A 15,488-nucleotide genomic window follows, 5' to 3' on the forward strand; every position below is an offset into this window, starting at 1 on the left:
TGGCCAGCGATATCGTCACTCTCGATTTGCAATTACTTAGCCATCTCATAAATCATCAGGTGGGTTTTTCTCTCTACGACAGCTTTGTTACAAATATATTAATAAAGTGAGGTTAGTTACAAGATGATGACAATGATCATTACTGGTAGTTTCATATGATGTCCCAATAATGAAAGTATCAATGTTTTTTTTGTGTGTTTAATTAAGCATCTAAGGTACTTTTTTTTTCTGCATCTAATTAAGGTACTCTTTGCAATGATCCATCATATCTTATCTATAGGTAAAAAGATGTTGCTTCTTGTTGTAGTTGTCGGGTTACTAGGCTATCATGTCTACAAGTCCATAAAGCCGCCGCCACCAATTCCGCTGCCGGAGAGTGTTTCTGAGATATGTCCAAGAATCAAGCTCAATGATGGGAGATATTTAGCCTACAGAGAATTAGGATTTCCAAAAGATAAAGCCAAAAATAAAATAATCATTCTCCACGGATATGGAAGTTCCAAGTTGGTGGATTTAAAAATCACACAGGTATTATATTAGAAAATTGATTGTATTTAAACAAAGCGAGCACACTATGATATAAGACTTATTTTTATGATGATTTTTCATATCATAATATTTGGAACTACAACTCTCCTTTGGCTTCTAGGAAATGATTGACGAATTCGAGATATACTTCTTGCTCTTCGATAGAGCTGGTTATGGAGAAAGTGATCCTCATCCATCAAGAACGCTAAAAACGGATACATACGATATCGAAGAACTCGCTGACAAATTGCAAATCGGTCCAAAGTTCCATGTCTTAGGAATGTCACTAGGGGCTTACCCTGTTTACGGCTGTCTCAAATACATTCCTCATAGGTATATCGTATTATACCAATCTCTTAAGATGATCTATCTAAAGTAAAAGCTACAGTTTATTTACATATGAATTTACATAAATATCACTGGCGTATAAATTATATATTCTGTGCTAAGACTGACTTGAATATGCTTGCATTTATAAACTTACTTCAGACCATATAATTTATACTTATGTGAAATGTTTTAAACAAAATGTATAGACTAAGTGGAGCAACGTTGGTGGTTCCATTACTGAATTTTTGGTGGAGTCGTATGCCTAAAAAATTGTTGAGTTCGGCGCTCAAGAAATTACCAATTCAAAATCAATGGACATTTCGAGTTGCACACTATTTTCCATGGTTGTTTTATTGGTGGATGACTCAGAAATGGTTTTCACCGTTTAGTCAGAATCCAAGAGAGACTATGACCGAGCGCGACATAGAACTCGCGGATAAGTATACGAAACACTCCTATATCAAGGTAAGCATGTATCGGCTGATGTTTCTCTAAGTTCGTGTAGTTTCAGACTCATTTTCTAGCTAAATTACAGTTTTTAAGTGTTCTTATTAATAATGAACTTGATCATATAACCCATTAAATTTCTAATGAATCAATACTCATGAAAGCTATACTAATTTATTATGAGATCCAGGAATCCGCTCTACGACAAGGAGAATATGTGAGCATGCAACGAGACATCATTGCAGGTTTTGAGAATTGGGAGTTTGATCCAACCGAATTGCTTAATCCATTTTCAGATGATAACAAAGGGTCGGTTCACGTTTGGTGTGCACTCGAAGACAAACAAATTTCGCGCGAGGTTTTAGTCTATATATGTGATAAGCTACCATGGATAAAGCTTCATGAAGTCCCAGAAGCTGGACATCTCATTATACATGAGAAGCAGCATTTTGAAGATATTATTAAGGCCGCTTGTAGTTGAAATTGGAAAAATAAAAACAAACAAACACAAAATAAATAAAAAAACCTTTCAATAGGTGGTGATATTTGATAAATAAAAGCGAAGTGATGCACTTCTACTGAAAATCTCACGCTACACAAGTACCAACAATCCAAGCCAAAATGAACAGTACATCGTACTCCCTCCGTTTTAGATTTCATTTTTTGTTTTAAAAAAGTGTTATTCTGCATTTTCAATGTAACTTTTTACCCTTATTTCCTGTTTTACCCTTCATTTAAAGATAATAGTCTTTGTAATTAAATGTTATAAAAATATACTCCCTCTGTTTCATTATAGTTGATTTTCTATGTTTTTTTTCTTGTTTCATAATATTTGATTTCCTATATCTAATTAATGCATATCTCTTCTTTAAATTGAATGAATAATATTAATACACAGTTAAGAAAGAAAAAGTAATAATAAAATAATGAAATTAGTTGTAAAAGTAACTTAATTAACAAAAATAAACATTAAATAATTGAGCATTTATAGTTTTCTTAATCTGTGTGTAAATATTCAGAAAATCAACTATAATGAAACAGAGGGAGTATTAATTAGGGATATATTTATATATTTTATTAATTTCTTAATCTGTGTGAAATATGTCAGAATGACATTTATTATAAAACGGAGGGAGTATTTGTTTCAGACTCTCAGTATTAACATTTATGATGTAGGAACAAACTCACATGATGGTGCCCCCCTTTGCTGTTAATCACGAATAACCATCACCAGAAATCTGTTATTCAAAAAAAAAAGACATGGAATTCAGATGATTCAATAAAAAACAAAATATTTGGAAAACGCTGATGGAACCAATGTAACATAATTTCATAAATCGACAATGAATGACGGGAGTTACACAATTCACAATGAAGCATGCAAAAAGACAACCAAATTATTGGTAAAGTAAAATACGTTACAAAGCTTTTTTGGATTAGCACTAATTATTAAAAATTTGTCCAGATGTGTGGCTAATTTTGGGGTGAACAAATAAAATTGAACAAAACAATTAATGTTCTCATTTTCTATAATAAAATACTAATATTAAATAACGATTACGTTTTTTTTCTTAGTAGCTATTTTATTGATTCAAATCTGTGATAAATACAAAATTAAAAATGTAAAAGGTGCAATATATATAATTGAGGGGAGATTACACAATTGTTGATAAATGCAAAAGGACAGCCAAATTCATTAATAGTAGTGCAAAACAATTTATGAAAACAATTGTAACAAGGAAAAAAATAAATAATAAAAGACATGTGTAACAAAAGAGGTCAGCTGCCAGCATTATTTAAGTTGTTTGGGCCAGAGATTCCATTACATCACAATAACTAGTCATCTCCAAAATCTTTTTTTTTTTTGTTCAACATCATCTCCAAAATCATAAGGTCAGTTTTTCCTCCTATTATTTTATTTAAGAAAAACTCTAGTCTTTTGGTTCGGAGACTTACAAAAGATGACGACCATCGTTTGTTATATTACCTCATGCATGTAGTGTCTATAGGCCAAATAATGTTGATTCTACTTGCGATTGTGGGATTAATAAGCTATTATGTCTACAAGTCCATAATACCTCCACCGCCAATTCCATTGCGGGAGAGTGTTTCCAAGAAATCTCCAAGAGTCAAGCTCAACGATGGCAGACATTTAGCCTACAAAGAATTAGGGTTTCCAAAAGACAAAGCCGAAAACAAAATTATAGTCGTCCACGGATATGGAAATTCCAAAGACGTCGATTTATACACCACACAGGTATAAACGTAATTAAGGATTCAATATATGGTTATATTGTGGTGATTCTTCTTTATTGTTTAATGATTTTTTTGTTATAATACTTTGCAACTACAGTAAACTTATTTAATTTGTTCTACTGGGGTAATTCGTTTTAATTATTGTTTTCGTAATAATATTTGCAATTGCAACTACAATTATAATACTCGTCTGGCTTTTTCAGGAAATGATTGACGAATTCAAGATATATTTTTTATTCTTCGATAGAGCTGGTTATGGAGAAAGCGATCCCAATCCATCGCGAACGCTGAAAACAGATACATACGATATCGAAGAACTTGCTGACAAATTGCAAATTGGTCCAAAATTCCACGTTCTAGGGATGTCACTTGGTGCTTACCCTGTTTACGGTTGCCTCAAATATATTCCTCATAGGTAATACTATTTGTGATTGTCACTTCTTAATGTTTATCAAACAACAACGCGTTTTATATTAAAGATATACACAATTTCATGAAATACATTTGGTTTATCCATTTTTAATAAGATTTACGATTTTATAATTTAAAAAGCCGTAGAGATAAGAATTTTTATTTTTTTCCTATTTACAGCGATGAGAAGTAGCAAATTAGGTCATATAATAAGATATGAAATTTGTTAAATTCGAGAAGAAAAGTAAAACATATACAGTATAGTACTAGTTGGGATAACGTTTTCTCAAATATATTACTTTTTTCTCACCCCATCTTTTATTTACCAAAAGTGAGGTTATACTTCCTTTTTTTTTTATGTATGTAGTTTAGTAGTTCTGTTGTCAGTAATCCGGATTTAAAATTCCCATAATGGATATTGTTGACAAAGAAACAAAAAAAATAGACGTTGATTGTTTCTATTTACATTTGTAGACTATGTGGAGCTTCATTGGTGGTTCCATTAGTGAATTTTTGGTGGAGACGTATGCCTCGAAAGTTGTTGAATGCAGCGATTCAGAAATTACCATTTGAGTTTCGATTGACACTTCGAGTTGCACACTACTTTCCATGGTTGTTATATTGGTGGATGACTCAGAAATGGTTTCCAAATAGTCGGGATCCCAAAAAAACTCTGACGGAACGCGACATAGAACTCTCTCAAATACATGCAAAACAGGTATATGTATATAGAGACGTATTTAAATAGTTTTAATATGATTTTATGAATATAAATGGATTACGCTATCTACTATAATATTGTGAAAATAAACTCAAGAAAGCTTTATACAACTATAGGAGTCTGCTTTACGACAAGGTGAATATGTGAGCACACAAAGAGACATCATCGCGGGTTACGGAAATTGGGAATTTGATCCAACCGAGTTGAGCAATCCTTTTTCGGATAGTAACAAAGGATCAGTTCATATTTGGTGTGCACTCGCAGACAAACAGATTTTGCGCGAGGTTCTACTCTATATATGCGATAAGCTGCCATGGATAAAGCTCCATGAGGTCCCTGAAGGTGGACACTGGATTATCCATGAGAAGCGGCATTTCGAAGCCATTATCAAAGCTGCTTGTACTGAATGAATGAAGAGTCAAAAGAAAGAAAGCAAAAACTCTACAAACTTTGTATCTAGGATAACTAAGTTTGAGAAAATTATGGCTATATTATACAGTATGTTTCGTTTGACATAATATTTCATAATCAATATATATTAATATGTAATTGGTATGCCTTATAATATACAAATTTTTTTGTTGGTCTGCCCATTTAGAGCATGATGACACAAGAAAGGAAAAGTTGACTGATCGATGTTAACTTAAACATGTCTACATTTGGATGTGCTTTGAGCTTTTGATCAAGGGTAATTTCGTCATTTCAAAAATCGACAAACCGGTTAAAGCAAATGTTTTCTTCCCACTAACAAAAACAAAATAAAGAGAAGAAAATTAAACATCAAATCTCTACTCTACATTCACACTTCGCTCTCTTCCTCTCTCCTTCGGAGATGCAACTGTTTCTACCTTTACTCCTCCTCCTCCTCGTCGCACTGTCGCCGCCGGTGACTTCCCATTACTCTTCCTCAACCTCCTCTCCTTCTTCTTCCTCCGTCTCTTCCGACGCCTCCGAATGGCGTCCCGCTCGAGCCACCTACTACGCCGCTTCGAATCCTCGAGACGCGGTGGGCGGTGCGTGTGGATACGGAGATCTCGTTAAATCTGGGTACGGTATGGCGACGGTTGGCCTGAGCGAGACTCTGTTTGAGCGTGGTCAGATCTGTGGTGCTTGTTTCGAGCTCAGATGTGTCGATGATCTCCGTTGGTGTATCCCTGGAACTTCAATCATCGTCACCGCCACGAATTTCTGCCCTCCTAATTACGGATTTGATCCCGACGGTGGTGGTCACTGTAACCCTCCGAACAAACATTTCGTGCTGCCGATTGAGGCGTTTGAGATGGTCGCTATTTGGAAAGCTGGGAACATGCCGGTGCAGTATCGAAGGTGCGTTTTCTCGAAATCCCTCTCCCGCGTTCTCTTCCCGAACATTTTTTTTTGTTCTTCCAATTTGTTCGCGTTTTATTTAGAGAAGCGTTTGCGGTGGGGAGAACGCGGTTCTGCTTTTCTGCCTCTTTCGATTTAATTTTTTATTAAACAATTCAATCGATGATGATATGCTTTTGCTTTTGTTTTTCCTTCTTCGATATCCGTGTGCTTTATATGAGCTGGGTTTGCCCCCGAAGTGCTCTCCCGAATTAGCAAATTTACAGTATTGTCCTTGATCGTTAATGGAGTAGACTAGTGACTTTAACAAGATTCAAATATGGTATTTAAATTGTGGTTTAGATTGACTGTAGCAAATCTGAGAAAAAAAAGTAGCTTTGCTCGCATTTCAGTTGCTAGGAAGGTTAGTTTGTGGAATGCTGGAGTATATGAACCATGAGAGGAAGAAGTGTGGAAATCAATTATTGAAGTGATTGTTTCACTTCCTTGATGTAAATAACGATTTCGGGTGCTACACTGTTTTGGAAAAGTTCTAGGCACTAGGCGATCACCTAATCTTTATGTTTATGATACTATGGTTCATTGGATCGTTATCGGTTTGTGGAGTGATTTGTGACTGAGCCTCTTAAGAGTGTTTACATATCACATAACCATTGTTACCGTTTTGCCAAAAACAGGATCAACTGTAGAAGGGAAGGGAGCATTCGGTTTACAGTCGATGGTGGAGGCATTTTCATCTCGGTTCTGATCACCAATGTTGCGGGATCCGGTGATATAGCTGCTGTGAAGATCAAAGGGTCGAGAACCGGGTGGTTACCAATGGGTCGTAATTGGGGACAAAATTGGCACATAAATGCTGATCTCAAGAACCAAGCTCTCTCATTTGAAGTAACTGCTAGTGACAGATCAACCGTGACAGCTTACAACGTCGCTCCTAGAAACTGGAATTACGGACAAACCTTTGAAGGGAAACAATTCGAGACTCCATGACACACAAAGACGAGTACTTTTATAGATATCTCGTCATTCAATTTTTGTGTGAATTTTTTGATGGCAAGTAGATGAATCTTGGTCTAAGGTTATCTTTAGGGTTGAAAAAGTAGAAACTTGTTTCAGCAAAAAAAAAAAAAGTATGCCTCTTTTGCATTTCATAGTGATCTCTATCTCTCAAGCATAGGTACAAAAGTCACAAATGTACTAAAAACATTGATTACACAAATATCATTATTGTATCTATTTGTCTACATTACTAAGGATGGAAAGCTTCCCTTCGAATGCTTAAAGGCTAATGATGAGCATTGCGTCTTACGGGTTTTTGACCATCCCACCGTGTTCCAGTTTTTGTAATAGAAGCCAGAGGTAAACCATGAGGGGAAAGCAAAAGTGTATTGTGATATAACAATAATCAGATAACTCCCCAAAAGTTATAACTTCAATGTCAAAAGATATTAAACCTATATAGCCAAGAATGTAAGTTCAGTTACTTCCAATGTGAAAGATCATTTAGACCAAAAAGGATCACCGTGTGTTGTAAAAAATCCTATGCACATCCCACTTGTCCTTAAAACTCTACAAGAAAAACTCCAAACAAGAAAAACGAAAGAAAAAAAAAAAAAAACCTGCCTCAAGAAGTCATAAAGTTTGATGAGATTCGATAAGCAATGCGTTGAGCATGACATGAACAGCGGCATCATAGACCGCAGAGTCATAATGCATTCCATCGATTGTACATTGCGGTCCACAGTTCCAAGTAAAGGACTGAATATCAAGCAAGATAAGCGGACCACCCATTTGCCGCAAGATCTTACTCTCCCCAAGTGATCTATCATACTCATGCCACACCGTATCACTCATCTTCACCTTCTTCTCTTCCGTATTCAGCATCCCGTTTATCAGAACCGGCATCCCGATCCAGAACAGATGCATTGATCTACTTCCCGAAACCGATCCTCTTCCTTCTTGCTCCTTTGGCGAAAAGGGCATTAGAGACTCCACATGACTGCTCAATTGCTTCAACCGATAGCCGAAATCAGAAGCATTGTTCACATGAAGCATATGCCATAACCCACTTCCCATTATCACAACATCTGGATACTTGTTCTTCTTCTTATACGATAGCACAAGATCGTCTAAATCTTTCTCATAAGGAGCCCACACAAACTCCAGTTTCATCCCAATCTCCTTAACCACGATGCTGTAATCACTATGTCTCCTAAAGAGATCACTTTTAACCGAGTCCATAGCTTCTGAATCCGGACCCAACATAAGATTCATCAACGACAAAGCCACGAATCTCGCCTGAGAATCACCAGCAACAACAACCCATGATCCATTCAACAACTCCGAGACATCGAATTTATCCAATTTCTGAAACTCACAACTCAAAACTTTCCTAGATTTCATCCAATCCCAATTCTTGTCGAAATAATCAAGCTTCGAGCCGTTATTCCTACGAACAGACTCTGGATTTGGTCTCGGCTTAACATCCCAGACAATCTGATTCACCTCGTTAATACAGGAGACACGGTGATCGTAGACAACAACAGACGAGACGGAGGCTACGATGTCGGAGACGGAAGGGAAATACGGAGTCAGGTGAACACAAACCGCGAGGGAAATGAACAGAGCGCAACTAAAGAAGAGCATCTTGTTCCTGCTCAGATGCCAACCAGCCATAGCCATGGGAACGAAGAGGACGAAGCAAGCAGCTAATACTCCGAAATGAATCGCCCCTATCATCTCTCTCTTCGATCTCAGATTTCGGAATCAGACACATCTAGATTTCATCCAGATTCGATGGCATGAATTTTCCAATTTAATTATTTTTTTTTCTTCAATTAATAAAGCTAGGGTTCCTAATTGGTTTGGTGAAGAGACTCCATCAGATTCGAGAAAAACAAAAAAAAAAGTTGAAGGCGAAGCTGAAAATTTGGTGAGCTTAGGAGATAGAAAAGAACAGAACAACCGTAGGCTTCTTCTTTCGATCTCTATAAGTTTTTTACTTTTTAACTTTCCGTACTTGCAAGATCTTCATAATTTATGATCTCGGACATTTGTTCGGCTTACCTTAGCCTGAAACGGAACCGAGAACTACTCTAACGTGCGCTCAGTATGGGAAATGACAATATAGCCCCTAAGCTTAAACCAGCAATGTATATTAATAAGAGTCATTCATGCATAGCTAGTAAGCCCTTGGAGATCTCGTAGAATCTCCCAAAACTCATAATAGTTTCAATTCATTTTGCATATTTATCTTTATTTTATGATTTTATCTATATATATAATTATATATGTACACCCTATCTCAAGGTACGTAAGGCTAATCAGAGTAATCTGATCTATTAGTTTATATATAGGGCTAATCAGAAAGAAGTAAAGAACCAAAAGATGGATTCATGTGAGGGAAATGTGTCACGAGGGGTATGTACACACTGTATTTGTATATATGTAGATATATCTTGTATATGTGTGTATCATAATGTACATGTATATGTCATGATCATAGAAAGAGAATATGGAATTGGAATAAGAAGAGCAAAAGGTTATGACGATGATGAGAAAGGCTGAGAAGTGATTCTCCATGGTTGGCCCATCAATAGCTTCCAAGGATTTATTCACATGTTCACAACTGTGGACCCACATGATCATATTTCATTTGTGCCTTTTGTGCTACTTCGTTTTTATAAGTCGGGATCTTGTATGTCGAATCTAGTTACAATATAGTTTCATAATTGCCGGTGCCAAGCGTGAATATTTCCATATGAATTGATCATATCAAATAAAATAATAATGTCTCATAACCATAGAGTATTATTGGACTTTCGATTAAAAACAAATATCTGATTTTTTAACCAGTAATTTTGTAAATTAGCAGAAATGAAGACGAGATGTTTTGTTTCGAGATAATGTACTTTTAATTATTCAAAATTTCAGGTTCGAGTTCACAATTTCGAGATCTCATTTTTTCCTCCGAAACTTATATATATTCTTAAACTTAACAATCTAGTATTCTATAAAATATACACACAATAATTAGCAGATCAACCATTAAAATTGACTTCTTCTTTATAGCGCGAAGCGAACCATGTATAAACTATAACGTACATATATATATGAAGCTTTTTTGGGTATGATATTATATAGGGTTATGCGGATAATGAGCTAGTTATATTGAAAAGGGTATATATATACATATACATATAAATGAGAAAATGAGTGGAAAAAAAAGCACTCGGATAGATGAAACACTATTTTTAAAAGAAGGTATATATATGAACGTAGATCGGTGGGAATGAGAAGGAAAACAAAGGATTCGCAAGTGGGTACAAAAGAGACAGTTATTTCTGTATTTCAGTTAGAAGTGCCGCCAAAGAACAAAAAGAGAAAAGAGAGATTGCAACAGTTTTGGGGTAACCCAATATTCGATCTCCCATGCAACCAATAGATTCATGACACGTGTACTTATATTCCAGACCGACCACACTTGAAGAAGCATGGGATAATTGAGGAGGCCACTTGATGAAGAAACACGTTTTTGCATTTAGGGCGGCAATTTTTGATTAGTTATTCCTGTTAATTCCAGAATCGCCTCGTGATCATGTTCTGTAACATACTTTTGGTTTTGTCATCACTTTACTATACGTTGTTTAGAAACAGAAAATCTAATAACTTACAAAATAAAAGAACAAAAAATTTATCACTCTAGAAGAGAAACTACGATATCTAGGCGTTATAGTCAAATTTATGTACTTATTAAATGTTAGAGTGGTAGGCTAATGTATATGAACAAAAAGCTCAGATATGAGAACTTCTTGTTGTGTTTTGTGTATATATTAAACTGTATAGGAACTTTGATTTAGCATATTATGCGTCACGTCAGACCCGAAAAAAACATTTTGACTAATTTTAAATATTAAATGAATTCTTAATATTATTTGTTGATTTGGGATGGGGACCTTCCCTTTATTCACTTTTGCCTTTCATTTTCCTATTTCTTCTGTATATCTCCCTCTTTATATATGACCTTCCTCTTCAAACCCTCAACGAATACAAAACATTTCTATTCTCTTATATCTTCTCCTCTCTTCTCCTCTCTCTCTCTCTCTCTCTCTAGATCTCTCTCTCTTGAAAATTGCAATTGATCTAAACAAAAGAAATTCGAGATTATTTTGAAAGATATATGGCTCCTGTCTCGTTACCTCCAGGTTTCAGATTTCATCCAACGGATGAAGAGCTAATTACTTACTATCTAAAAAGAAAAATCAACGGTCTAGAAATTGAACTTGAGGTTATCGCAGAAGTTGATCTCTACAAGTGTGAGCCATGGGACTTACCAGGTAATGATATATCTTCTTCGAGTAGGCATAATTAGTTAATATGATATATATAAACCTCTTTTCCAAAATAGGATGATTGTTTTATAAAGAAAAACAATACTCGATTGTACTGTATAATCTTCAAAATTCTACAAATCTTATTTGAATTTAGATTCACAACCTTTGTAATTAAGAATTTTTTTTTTCTGTCTACAACAATAGAAGCAAGAGAGGCTGAAGAAAAGAATAAGAATATAACATCGATGAAGAAACCCTAAATATACTTTAATTTCTACAGGAAAAATACTACATACACGTTGATCTTAATTTACATAATTATATTACATATATTCATTGTCATTATCAGCTTAAATTTTACAAATTAGATCGTAAATTTGAGTTTTATAACGGGAATAATTTGAAAATTATTATATTTATTCTTTGTTTTCTGAACTAGTTTTTTAATAAGATAAGTTTGATTCTAAACATGGCATGACTTTAATTGAGATATTCTGATATGTTTTGGCAAATTATTATTAGAAATTTTCTATATAGTTAAAAATAACTAACAATAACTTTAATGATAGGCAAGTCATTGCTTCCGAGCAAAGACCAAGAATGGTACTTCTTCAGCCCACGGGACCGGAAGTATCCCAACGGTTCAAGGACAAACAGGGCAACCAAAGGTGGATATTGGAAGGCGACTGGTAAAGACCGCCGGGTTAGTTGGAGAGACCGAGCCATTGGAACCAAGAAGACATTGGTGTACTACCGTGGTCGAGCACCACACGGTATTAGAACCGGTTGGGTCATGCATGAGTATCGACTCGATGAAACTGAATGCGATCCTTCTGCATACGGCATGCAGGTTCGTCAACTAGCTAATTGATTCGACTAAACATTTTTTTTATATATATATAACCTAAATTTTTATAATTTCAGGATGCGTATGCACTTTGTCGTGTATTTAAAAAGATTGTGATTGAAGCTAAGCCAAGAGATCAGCATCGGTCTTACGTCCACGCGATGTCGAATGTGAGTGGAAATTCGAGTTTTGACGCTTGTTCAGATGTAGAGATCAGTTCAGCTAATCACCAACTTCAAAGCGCATTCCAACCGCGATTTGGAAATGGACGTTTCAACTCAAACGCAATCAGTAACGAAGGCTGGTCTCAATACCACGGTTCTTCTTATGGACCTTTTCCAACTCCATATAAGGTATAACTAAAAAACATCCATCAACCTATAAAAAAGGATCAAATTAAGTGTATAACAACTTTTTTTTCCAACGATGGATTTAAATATCATATAATTACATGTTCATGTAGGTTAATAGCGAGATCGAATGCTCAATGTTACAACACAATATATCTCTACCACCGCTGCGTGTAGAGAATTCCACAGTCAGAGATTGTGATTTCTTCACGAGTATGACTCAAAACAACGATCCTTCCGTTTTGGAGGACTTTTCTTTCGCTGCAAGTAACTCCAACCATTATAATAGCGTTAATGATCAAGTGATCCACATAGGCAATTATGATGAACCTTTACTAATGCCAAATCATCATATGAACCAGGTAGTTTATATCTCAAAATTTAATATAGATTAACGTTTAAAAATATATATTTTAACGTAATCTATTTTTGTATTAATATTGAAAAGGATTATATAGAAGAGCAGAAGATCATATCGGGTCTGAATGATATTCACCAAGATCATGGATTTCAGGGTGAGTATGACATATAATTTTGTTTGACATTCAATATTGTTTAGGTACTTTTCTTATATAACGATATCTGAATGGTTATATTTACAGGAATCAGTACAAATAGCAACATAGATATCGATGATTTATTCTCGTTTGATATATATAACGAGGAAAACGTAAACCGAATAGAAGGCAATGAAGAAGACGTGAATACAAATGAAACCCTTGATTCATCGGGATTTGAGGTGGTTGAAGAAGAAATTAGGTTTAGCAACCAAATGCTCATCTCGACATATCAAACAACGAAGATTCTATATCACCAAGTCGTACCTTCTCACACGTTGAAAGTTCACATCAATCCTACTAATCACAATGTGGAAGAGAGAACCTTGTTCATTGAAGAAGACAAAGATTCTTGGTTACAAAGAGCTGAGAAGATCACGAAGACAAAACTAACTCTTGTTAGTCTAGTGGCTCAACAATATTACAAATGTCTTGCGATTTTTTTCTGATTTTTAAATTATTCATTGATTTAAATACGCCTTGAAAAATGGGCGTCTATATGTACTATATATATAGTATAGATATACTAAAACATATATATCTCATTCTTGTTATTTATTACCATTGAAAATATATTTTATGTGTAGACATGCTGTTAAAACTTAAAATAATTCAACAACGACCATTATTGATCAGAAGAACTTTCATCTTTTTGGAGGGCCGGGTGGATTAGAAAATTCACATCCACTTGATTATGATCTAATCGAGCACTTAAGGGTTATGAGCTACCACAAGTTTTACTTAATTCTTATTTTTTCTACGAAATTAGCTTTATCAGAAAAAAAAAGAGAGATCCCTCGAGAAGTGTTCTAGTGGTTGTGTTTCTCTTTTCTATGAGTTCTCACATATGTTATAAGAAATCATTAAATCTTGATAAATGTCCATGATTATCAACAACATCCAAATTACTCAAGCGTCTCTTAAAATAACACTATCCCACGAAGAAACACATGAAATTTAAATTTTTATATGGGAATGACAGGAAATGTTAAAACTTATTTTTCAAAATATTAATCAAAGCTTATTTGATCCAAATACCACATCAGCAGCATAATCAACGCACGATATACTAAACTAATTTAATAAGCAGCCATTTCCATGAGTTTTTTCCAAGCCGGTCTGGACGAAATCTCATCCCACCACCGGTTAACATTCTCCCGAGACGTAATCATGCCGCTCAAACCAGCTTCATTCATTATATACCTCATACCGGGCATATGAGTCAAATCAGCCAATGTGAATTCAGCCCCAGCCAAGTACCGGTTCGTAGCTAACCGGTTCTCATACACATCCAAGACCTTCTCGAACTTGACCTTTAGCTCTTCGACCAAAGCGACGTCGCACTCAACAAACTTTGGCTTAAACACGATGTTTATAACTAAAGGTAGAACCACAACGTTGAAATAGTTGGCCTCCACTTCCATCCATTGGTCCACGATGGCTCGTTGCTCCAAGGTCTTGCCCAGTAGGTCCGTTCCTTGCTCCGCATACTTTGTCGCGTAGTACCTCGATATGGCTCGCGATTCTTGGAACCAACAAATCGAATATATATATTTAATTATTTTTCTTGTCATTAGTTTGTTTCAAAAAACAAGAGTAAATAATTAATAAAATTATTTTAGTAAATTCTGACTTATTCTTTTGACTAATTTTAGTTTGTTTCATATATCAACTTTACGTTTTCATTTATAAATTTGGAGAGCGTTAACCAAAAAAAAAATGAAGAAGTTTGGAAATATTATCTTACCAAAAAGCTTCAAATCCCCATCTTCAATAGCTGGAACTTGACCAAACGGCTAACACAAGTATACAACATTAAAAAAAAAGTATACAACATAAGAACTATGCAAATTGACTATTTAATTATCTTATTTTCTGTGATATAATTAAAATATTATGGAATAAATATTTACCTGACGAAGAAGATGTTCTGGTTTTTTCTGCTCAAATTTATCAAGATCGACATGAATAACTTCAAACTCGATGCCCTTTTCCAAAAAACAGAGCAATACTCTTTGTGGATTACCTGCTTTTATCTGCCCATATAGTTTTACCACCATTTTCTGATTAAACAGATAAGCTAATATGTAATGGTTGATATGAACTATTAGTACCGATACAGCATAAACTGTTACTCTTTAGTACATGATTTCAACAAATACAAAAAGTATAGAAGAAAGGATAAGAGAATATGGATGTGTGCATTTTATAGGCCACGAATATTTCAACCTCCAATGACTTAGTGGCTTGGCTAGTGGATAGTGATCACTAATTAGTGGTCATTTTTTTTTTTGTTTTTTCCAAAATCCACTGGACCGGTGAGTAGGTGAGAAATGCAACGTGTTTTTTTTTTGTTATTGGAATTCTTGGTTTCTTTTAATG

The 15,488-nt window shown here is 35.0% G+C and overlaps 6 protein-coding genes across 8 annotated transcripts; 4 read left to right on the forward strand and 2 right to left on the reverse strand.

The window, feature by feature from the left end:
• The first annotated feature begins 288 nt into the window (after positions 1-288).
• LOC18023376 lies at positions 289-1,786 on the forward strand. Its single transcript, XM_006408263.1, has 4 exons — positions 289-528; positions 650-861; positions 1,065-1,323; positions 1,496-1,786. Exons 1-4 carry the CDS (start codon positions 289-291, stop codon positions 1,784-1,786), a joined length of 1,002 nt encoding a protein of 333 aa, XP_006408326.1.
• A 1,348-nt stretch (positions 1,787-3,134) lies between these two features.
• On the forward strand, positions 3,135-5,257 carry LOC18023377. Of its 3 annotated transcripts, none has more exons than XM_024159823.1 (5): positions 3,135-3,198; positions 3,306-3,562; positions 3,765-3,976; positions 4,447-4,690; positions 4,810-5,257. In XM_024159823.1, the coding sequence occupies exons 2-5, from the start codon at positions 3,323-3,325 to the stop codon at positions 5,101-5,103; spliced, it is 990 nt and encodes a 329-aa protein (XP_024015591.1). In that variant the 5' UTR covers positions 3,135-3,198; positions 3,306-3,322; the 3' UTR covers positions 5,104-5,257. The 3 variants fall into 3 exon arrangements, with proteins under 3 accessions (XP_024015591.1, XP_024015592.1, XP_006408327.2); XM_024159824.1 differs by having other exon boundaries at positions 3,164-3,198; positions 3,315-3,562; XM_006408264.2 differs by lacking the exon at positions 3,135-3,198 and having other exon boundaries at positions 3,234-3,562.
• A 197-nt stretch (positions 5,258-5,454) lies between these two features.
• Positions 5,455-7,259, forward strand: LOC18023378 (expansin-A13). The gene is made up of 2 exons (XM_006408265.2): positions 5,455-6,019; positions 6,697-7,259. The coding sequence occupies exons 1-2, from the start codon at positions 5,526-5,528 to the stop codon at positions 7,007-7,009; spliced, it is 807 nt and encodes a 268-aa protein (XP_006408328.1). The 5' UTR covers positions 5,455-5,525; the 3' UTR covers positions 7,010-7,259.
• Positions 7,260-7,265: 6 nt separating this feature from the next.
• LOC18023379 lies at positions 7,266-8,996 on the reverse strand. Its single transcript, XM_006408266.2, has one exon. It carries the CDS (start codon positions 8,756-8,758, stop codon positions 7,652-7,654), a length of 1,107 nt encoding a protein of 368 aa, XP_006408329.1. The 5' UTR covers positions 8,759-8,996; the 3' UTR covers positions 7,266-7,651.
• Positions 8,997-11,198: 2,202 nt separating this feature from the next.
• LOC18023380 (NAC domain-containing protein 45) lies at positions 11,199-13,615 on the forward strand. The gene is made up of 6 exons (XM_006408267.2): positions 11,199-11,355; positions 11,922-12,202; positions 12,277-12,552; positions 12,663-12,911; positions 12,998-13,064; positions 13,152-13,615. Exons 1-6 carry the CDS (start codon positions 11,199-11,201, stop codon positions 13,553-13,555), a joined length of 1,434 nt encoding a protein of 477 aa, XP_006408330.1. The 3' UTR covers positions 13,556-13,615.
• Positions 13,616-14,050: 435 nt separating this feature from the next.
• On the reverse strand, positions 14,051-15,347 carry LOC18023381 (glutathione S-transferase F11). Its single transcript, XM_006408268.2, has 3 exons — positions 15,020-15,347; positions 14,854-14,902; positions 14,051-14,631 (listed from the first exon to the last, which is right to left on the reverse strand). Exons 1-3 carry the CDS (start codon positions 15,164-15,166, stop codon positions 14,186-14,188), a joined length of 642 nt encoding a protein of 213 aa, XP_006408331.1. The 5' UTR covers positions 15,167-15,347; the 3' UTR covers positions 14,051-14,185.
• Positions 15,348-15,488: the final 141 nt, after the last annotated feature.

Source organism: Eutrema salsugineum, unplaced genomic scaffold (assembly GCF_000478725.1).
Source record: "Eutrema salsugineum unplaced genomic scaffold, Eutsalg1_0 scaffold_13, whole genome shotgun sequence".
NCBI lineage: Eukaryota > Viridiplantae > Streptophyta > Magnoliopsida > Brassicales > Brassicaceae > Eutrema > Eutrema salsugineum.

Coding starts and splice junctions, on each gene's coding strand:
- LOC18023380 (XM_006408267.2), top strand. CDS start 11,199: ATGGCTCCTGTCTCGTTACCTCCAGGTTTCAGATTTCATCCAACGGAT. Junction 11,356..11,921: donor TGAGCCATGGGACTTACCAG/GTAATGATATAT, acceptor CTTTAATGATAG/GCAAGTCATTGCTTCCGAGC. Junction 13,065..13,151: donor CCAAGATCATGGATTTCAGG/GTGAGTATGACA, acceptor TTATATTTACAG/GAATCAGTACAAATAGCAAC.
- LOC18023376 (XM_006408263.1), top strand. CDS start 289: ATGTTGCTTCTTGTTGTAGTTGTCGGGTTACTAGGCTATCATGTCTAC. Junction 529..649: donor TGGATTTAAAAATCACACAG/GTATTATATTAG, acceptor TTTGGCTTCTAG/GAAATGATTGACGAATTCGA. Junction 1,324..1,495: donor CGAAACACTCCTATATCAAG/GTAAGCATGTAT, acceptor TATGAGATCCAG/GAATCCGCTCTACGACAAGG.
- LOC18023379 (XM_006408266.2), bottom strand. CDS start 8,758: ATGATAGGGGCGATTCATTTCGGAGTATTAGCTGCTTGCTTCGTCCTC.
- LOC18023377 (XM_006408264.2), top strand. CDS start 3,296: ATGCATGTAGTGTCTATAGGCCAAATAATGTTGATTCTACTTGCGATT. Junction 3,563..3,764: donor TCGATTTATACACCACACAG/GTATAAACGTAA, acceptor TGGCTTTTTCAG/GAAATGATTGACGAATTCAA. Junction 3,977..4,446: donor CTCAAATATATTCCTCATAG/GTAATACTATTT, acceptor TTACATTTGTAG/ACTATGTGGAGCTTCATTGG.
- LOC18023378 (XM_006408265.2), top strand. CDS start 5,526: ATGCAACTGTTTCTACCTTTACTCCTCCTCCTCCTCGTCGCACTGTCG. Junction 6,020..6,696: donor ATGCCGGTGCAGTATCGAAG/GTGCGTTTTCTC, acceptor TGCCAAAAACAG/GATCAACTGTAGAAGGGAAG.
- LOC18023381 (XM_006408268.2), bottom strand. CDS start 15,166: ATGGTGGTAAAACTATATGGGCAGATAAAAGCAGGTAATCCACAAAGA. Junction 14,903..15,019: donor CAGAACATCTTCTTCGTCAG/GTAAATATTTAT, acceptor TACTTGTGTTAG/CCGTTTGGTCAAGTTCCAGC. Junction 14,632..14,853: donor TGGGGATTTGAAGCTTTTTG/GTAAGATAATAT, acceptor GTTGGTTCCAAG/AATCGCGAGCCATATCGAGG.